The following is a 6,885-nucleotide window of genomic DNA, read 5'->3' as shown; positions in this document are numbered from 1 at the left end:
CCGGGGGCTGTGAGGGAGAACACCGGGGGCTGTGCGGGAGAGGACCGGGAGCTGTGCGGGACAGCACCGGGGGCTGTGCGGGAAGGGACCGGGGGCTGTGCGGGAAGGGACAGGCTGGGTCCCCGTGCGGCCGGGGTGGTTCCGCGTACGACCGGAGTAACTCCGTCTGTTGCCGCTGCAGGCAGGGGAAAGGAGCCGCCGGGACCGCAGTGGGCCCGGGACAGCCCCGGGGCGGCGAAGCGGAGGAAGAGGGCAGCGGAGCCCGGCAGGAACAAGAACACGGTCAAGGGCAGAGTCGTGAAGTCGGCGATAGGTGAGTCCCGACCTGCCTCCCCCTGTGGTGCCCTGCAACCATCCTTCTGGACTCTGCATCCATCCCTTCCCATCCTCCTGGATGCCCTGTTGGTGTTGCTCACTTGGACACAGTCAGATTTTGGGGCGAACCCCAATCCCTGATCTGTAATAGCTGTAACAGTGTCTTTCTTTCAAGGCTTTGCTGATCTGCTTTGTCTCTCCTTGTGAACTGCCTGGATGAGCAGCTGATGTTTTGTCTCTCTTTGCTTTGCCCCAGAGGAGTATCATAAGAAGAAGCCTGTGAATCACTTGAGGGAAAACCTGCAGTACATGTTGAAGGGACGACGTGTTGCAAACAAAGCCATCACGGAACAAGTAAGACTGTAACTTCTCCCTGGGGATCTGCTTCCATTGAGGAACACAGGTCAATGGGAATCATTCCTGGATCTCCCAGCTTATACCTTGTGCAAGGGAGTCAAGTTAAGTTTCTGCCTACAGGTGACCGTGAGGAATTTCTGTGTGCACTGGCAAAATAACTTTCTAAGCTTTAAACTCTTGTTGATACGTTGTCCCCTATGATCTGCTCTGATATGAATTAAAATCATTGCATCACAGAATGGTTTAGGTTGGAAATGACCTTAAAGATCATCCAGTTCCCCCCCACCATAGGCAGGGATGCCACCCACTAGATCAGATTCCTCAAATGTTGGCTTTTATTACCAAAGATACTCCGTAGTTTCAAAGAAGCCCTGGTTCAGACCTTCTCCTTACTGTCAATCAAACTGGCCTTCTTTGTAGCTGGAGGCTGTTTAAAGAGGAACCAGATGTGCTGCTGTCTCACCTAATAGGAATTTCATTATCTCTTCAATGGTGTTTCTCATAACTTGAGAATTTAACCAGTGATCTTCCCCAAAAGGTAGTCCCATGCCAGGATTTGAAGAGGAGAGTAGCTGATACTGCTAGAATCTTGGGCTATTTCTGAGATACAGGCTGTAGACTTAAAAAAGCAAACCAAGTGGTTTAGGCCAGTGTTTCTCAGGCTGGAAAGCTGAGGGCATTCTACTAACTTGTTGGGTTTTTGGGTTGTCTCATGGAGAGAGAAGATAAAAGAGGAAAGAAAGAGGTCATAGTTTCAGATAGGTCTAAATTGAAGTCAGTGCTTTATCTCTGTTACAGTTACTGGTTACTGGAAAGTAGTTTTCGTACTTGACTCCATGTACCAAGTTGGTATGTGCTGTTGTCCCAGTGATCTGCTTTGGTTAGCATTGGTGATTGCCTCTCCCTTTTCTTTGGAGCCACCTTGGGATACAGCAGGGTACTTGTAGAATTGCAAGGATGCTGCAGGTAAGCTTGAAAACAAGTCGCTTGGTCTGGATAACAATGACTGTTGTTTTTTCCATTTTTGTGTTGTCAAAAGGTTCTTCTTCAGAACAGAGGCAGGAAGTCCAAAGATCAGCCTCCAAAGAAGGCAGAAAAGAAGAAGCCTGAAGGCACTGTCTTTACTGAGGAAGATTTCCGTAAATTTGAGAGAGAATACTTTGGGATACCATAAACAACGTGACAGGGATTCTGACAGCTCCAGTGCTCAGCACTGGCCATTTCCTCAGCGTGCTTGAGATGGGACATCAGAGATGTACCTCTGTCAGCAAGTATTCCAGTGTCAGACTTGCAGAGCAGCTCTGTGTCTGTGCAGAACTTGTTACTGGCCAGCTAAAGCCGTGGAGGTTATTTTGGCTCTGAGATGTGTTATCCTTACAATTACCTTCGTCGAGCCAACATACCTTGCACTCTTAATGTGGAAGGGTGCACCAAGCCAAATACAAACCGTGTTGCCTTTCCTCAGGATGTAAGGCTTCTGCTGCCTGTCTTATTTGTCTGGGAGCAATTAAAGTACTGTATCTGAATGGAGAAATGTTTTTGACCAGCACTAATAAATGGCTGGAAAGGAAGAACGCTTCGAAAGACTGCATAACTCTGCAGTTTTAGTTCTTATTGCAGCCACTGTCAGGTCTTTCAGTCATTGCAAAAACTTGTTTTATGTCATTTGATTAAATAAATGTTGCAGATACTGTCTCTTTTTGCCTTTGTAACAGTGATTATTATGACAGGCTACAATTCAGGAAGACAAGCCATGTCACTGCTGTGATCCAAGCATTCCTCTCTTTAGGATGACTCAGTTGTGTGAATGGCCTCTCTGATTCATGTTGACATGTATATTTCATCTCTCTGACATGGTGAGGCCTTCAGAGTGCAGATTGGAATGGAAATGACTCCTCCATTTTACCTGCTCACAGCCTCCCCTCTCAAAGGCCTACACGCAGAGAAAGTTGTCCTCTGGATACTTACACCTGAGTGTCCCACTGAGATTTAGCCATGCCAGGTGAGCACTGATGATGAGTGTGACCAGATCACAAGCCAAGAGGACTTGTGATCCAAATGTTGGTCTCAGCATCAAGTTAAAATCTGAGCCTGAGGTTATGGTGCTGGGTTGAAGGGAAATTGTTTTCCATCAGCTTCTAAATCCCCAGCTGTAACAAACAGAAGGCCCAGCAGATGGGAGTGTTGGTTCAGAAACTTCCTCGTTAAACCATGCTAAATGTGCTTCTGGGGAGCTCCTGCCACTGCCCTTTCCAGCCCCTTACCTAAGAAAGGGAAAGTACATTCCCTTTGGAAAAACACAGGTAAGGAGAAGAACTAATGCTAAGCTTTGGTTAGACTCAGGAGTTCATTACAAGGGACTTGGCTGACCCAAGCAGCAGCTGCTTGATGTCAGCACTGGCAGGAATTCAGTATCCTTTAGCTGTCCTCTGATTATAATTCCTAGTGCTATCCTCTTGAGTCTGTGCCTCCTCTCTTGTGTTCTTTCCCTCTTGTCTGCATGGGAGGGAAGGTCACCCAGATGTATGAGGTCCAGACAGGGCAAATAGTGAACATACTGAATTGGGTGTATTGGAAATTGTGTAATAGCACGTGGGAGGGGATTTCTTGTAATAGGATCAAGTTCAACCATCTGCAGCCAAAAGTGGTAAATATAGAACAGTTCAAAGACCAATTCACTTTTTTTTTTTGGTTTGTTCTTGCTCCCAAAATTAAAAAGTATAGTAAAAAAAGAATGACAGCTGCTTAAAAGAATGGAAGCACTATTGTTTGAAAAAATAGTTGAGCAAAATGTGTATTCAGTACATGTCTCCTTAAAACTTCAGCACTCTGCCTGCTGCAGTGTATGTGACTAACACAAGCAGCTCTGTGTGGAGCTGTGATGGAGATAATTAACTGTGTGGAAAAGCTGGCTGTGCCACAGCTTGATTGAAACCAGTAGATTTCTGGGGTGTTATTTTATTTCAAACCTTCATCTTCAGTATTTGGCATTTCCTATGACCTTACAGAAGTCCTTCATGCTACCTCCCGTGCCTCCTCTACCAGTTCCTCCTATGCACTCTTGTTTCTGTGGTTGTTCAGCTCCTGGGCCCTTCTTCTGCTGAGTGAGTGAAGTTAAACCATCCTTCGTTTCTCCGGAAAAGAGCAGGAGGGTAATGCAGTTCACTTTCTTTGTACAAAACCCAACTTGTTTGCTTGCAAACAGGAAAGCTCTTCTTTCAAAGCTAATGAGGAACTTTAAAGTGGGGCCCAGAGCTGTTCTCCATGAGAATAATAACACACAGATCTGTGGAGTTTTAAAGTTGGATGGCAGTTCTCATTACTGTCTGGAAAGACAATTAGGGCCAACACAAGTAATCAACATACTTCTTGAGGCTCCATGCCATGAGGCATTATGTTGTCAAAGAGTGTGAAGCTACTTGACAGACTGAATTTTGCCATTTGAAACCAAACTTGGTTGTACAGTCAACAGTATCCTTAAATAAATTACACTTTATTTTGTGGGAGGAAGGAAAAGCAAGCAGAAGAGAACGTGTGGCTCTAGATATACCAACTGCAAGGGCAAAGGTCTAACATGTTTCAGCCTTGATGTCCCCCCTCTCTGGCAGGGCATGAGCTCCTGGGAAAGAAAAGCAGTGCCACTTGCACAGTGCATGGATCAGGACAGGCATTGGCCTCTAAGGGAAATGCCTTCAAGTGAAAGGGGAGAACAGGTACCAGCCTGTGGCATGTGCAGGGTGGTAAGCTTAGGCTGAGCATCTTCTCATCCTCCTAGCTGTCTATGTTACGGTCTAGTCATGTCCAAGGCAATCCAGCTCCTCAGCTGTGCTGGGAGATGGCCACTTTCGAGCAACTTGCCCCATCTCTGGCAGTGTTCAAGGCAAGGTTGGAAGGGGCGTTGAGCAACCTGATATAGTGGAAAGTGTTGAAACTAGATGATCTTTAAGGTCTCTTCCAACCCGAACCATTCTGTGATCTTGCTGTTCTTTGCAGCCAGACTTTCATGTCCCAGGGAAGAGTGGGCATTAAGGAAGGAGCAGCTGCCCTAGCTGCTTTTCCTAGTTGCCCTCCAACCTGTGTTTCCCACGCTGGAAGCTGACTTGCTGCAGCCTTTGGACCGGCCTGACAGCATTTCTTTCCCGAGCATCTGCGGCCGACAGCGCAGGGAGGTGTCCCAGTGCCGCGGGGCCGGGGCCGCGTGCTGGCTGAGCTCATCGCGCTGCTGGCTCCCTGCCCAGCCCTGCGACACCAGCTGAGCATCCTGCAGCAGAAAATAGAGGTAGCTGAGCTAAGGAAGAAGGAGGAGAGTGCCATCTTCCAGTGCATCCCCACCCACACGCAGCAGGGAGTCAGAACGGAAGGCAGCAGCTTTAATATAAATGCAAATAAAAGCTCTGGAGTGTTATTAATGTGATAGGACCTTTCCCGGGAAACTGTTTAGAGGAGGCAGAATAGTTCCCAGATGCTCAGTCTTGAGCTAGCTCAATGTGAATAAGATTCATCAAGCCTGTTAATGGCCTATTGCTCCCTCATTATTCGAATGCAAAGCAAAACAATGGGTAGAGGCTAATGTAAGCTCATAAAGCCTTTGCTGTGTCAGCAAGTCTTCACCTCCTTACCGAAGAAAGCAACAACAGCTACAACCAGTGCTATATGTGTATCAGGAGAGTATAAACCAAGAAAACGCATTTGATCAGGACACTAACCAACTTGCCTCTGGAATGGCATAGCTGTAGCAAACCTGGCTGCCAAGGAGCAAAAACAGACTGTGAAACTTGCTCAGGCGAATGAGATTTAAAACGCTGAAAAAGCTGTAAGGAAAACCAAGGCAGAAGGGAGGGTCCTAAAAAGCTTTGGCAATCTCAGCCTTTAGTTTCTTTTTCATGGCTGCCTTTCATTTCAGCCTTGCTGATGAGCTACACAGCATCAGCACCTACAGCACCACCGCGCTCCTGAATGCGTTGGGTAAGGGACTGGTTATTGTAGGAAGGGTGCATAGCAGCAGGGCCCTGAATAACTCACCAAATCAAAGTTACAGCAAAAGGAAGTTTCTCATTTTGAGACATAAAGATCCATCAATTCAATTAAAGCTGAGGAGTGTGAAAGAAGGCAGACTGCCTAAAGTCTGCTTACAGCTCAAAGCGTGGCACTCCAGCCAAGGCAGACTGAAGGGTTAGTGCATTTGAGATGGATTAAAGGTTTGCATGTCTATCCATAGTTACATTAAATAGGATTAACCGTGCCAACCACTAACTGGTGGGGGCAGGGGCCATAAAAAGCATGAAGGTTGTTCTGCAGCTGTCTACAGGGTTACATGCACCTTCTTCTGAGCGAATAAGCTGTTGGCAGGGCTAAGCAGTGATCTAGCCAAGCTGGTCTGTCCTGAGCTGCACAGTTTGCATGCCAGCAAGATCATTTATCTCCTTTAATGGGAGGCAAAGACTGGGGCTCTTTCTCCCACTGCCTGCACACAGTAAGGGAGATGCAGAGGAGGTACAGAGCTAGAAGATTCTCTGCCCTATATAAATGAAGCTGCCGCATCTGCTGCACCTGGAACTTACTCCTTGTCATTTTCTAAAAGGGTGTGTACCTGTAAAAGAGAAGAAGAGATCAGCTGAAGGAGAAATGAGAGGTGGATAGCCATTACTTGGAGAACATCCACCTCTCTAATAGGGAAATTGGAGCTTGTGGGTAGAGCTAGCTTCATTCAGTGGCTTGTGACACTGCGTGAGTGCACCGAAAATAATGCAGAGGCAGCATACCTGGGATACCTGAGCAGCCAAAATAGCATTGCCTAGGTCAGAAGACTAAAATCCTCTGTCAATTCACAGGGCCTGAAGCATTTCAACAGGAAATTCAGCAAAGGTGAGCATTTCTGGCCCAGCAAGGGATGCTCAGGGTAAGACCCCATGACTGCCTTTGCACTGGAAACAAAGTGCAACAGGAGTTTATGTGCTAGACTGCAAGGCAAGGTTGTGAATACAGCAGGAGAACAGAGGAAGGTAGAATGTCTCCAGAAGTGACTTGAACCATATTAAGAAAAAATGAGCGTGCACAAGATGGAAATTATGCCATAGGAAGGACAATATAGATCCTGGGGTTTTTTTTCTGAAGGCCTAAGCCTATGGAAAAATAAAGAAAACTGGTTTTCTTCTGGCCAAAAATGTATATACTTGCCACCCCAAAAAAAAAGCCTATGAATGGACTACCACT

At 46.7% G+C, this 6,885-nt stretch overlaps 1 protein-coding gene across 1 annotated transcript; it reads left to right on the top strand.

The window, feature by feature from the left end:
- Positions 1–181: 181 nt before the first annotated feature.
- RPS19BP1 (ribosomal protein S19 binding protein 1) lies at positions 182–1,846 on the top strand (the record flags this gene model as incomplete). Its single annotated transcript, XM_009076806.1, has 3 exons — positions 182–313; positions 572–669; positions 1,712–1,846. Coding segments are annotated over 3 exons (365 nt in total), but the record flags the coding sequence as incomplete, so codon positions are not given.
- Positions 1,847–6,885: the final 5,039 nt, after the last annotated feature.

Source organism: Acanthisitta chloris, unplaced genomic scaffold, assembly GCF_000695815.1.
Source record: "Acanthisitta chloris isolate BGI_N310 unplaced genomic scaffold, ASM69581v1 scaffold14400, whole genome shotgun sequence".
NCBI classification, from domain to species: domain Eukaryota; kingdom Metazoa; phylum Chordata; class Aves; order Passeriformes; family Acanthisittidae; genus Acanthisitta; species Acanthisitta chloris.
Note: the sequence above shows the minus strand (reverse complement) of the source record. Positions and strands in the feature narration are given on the sequence as shown.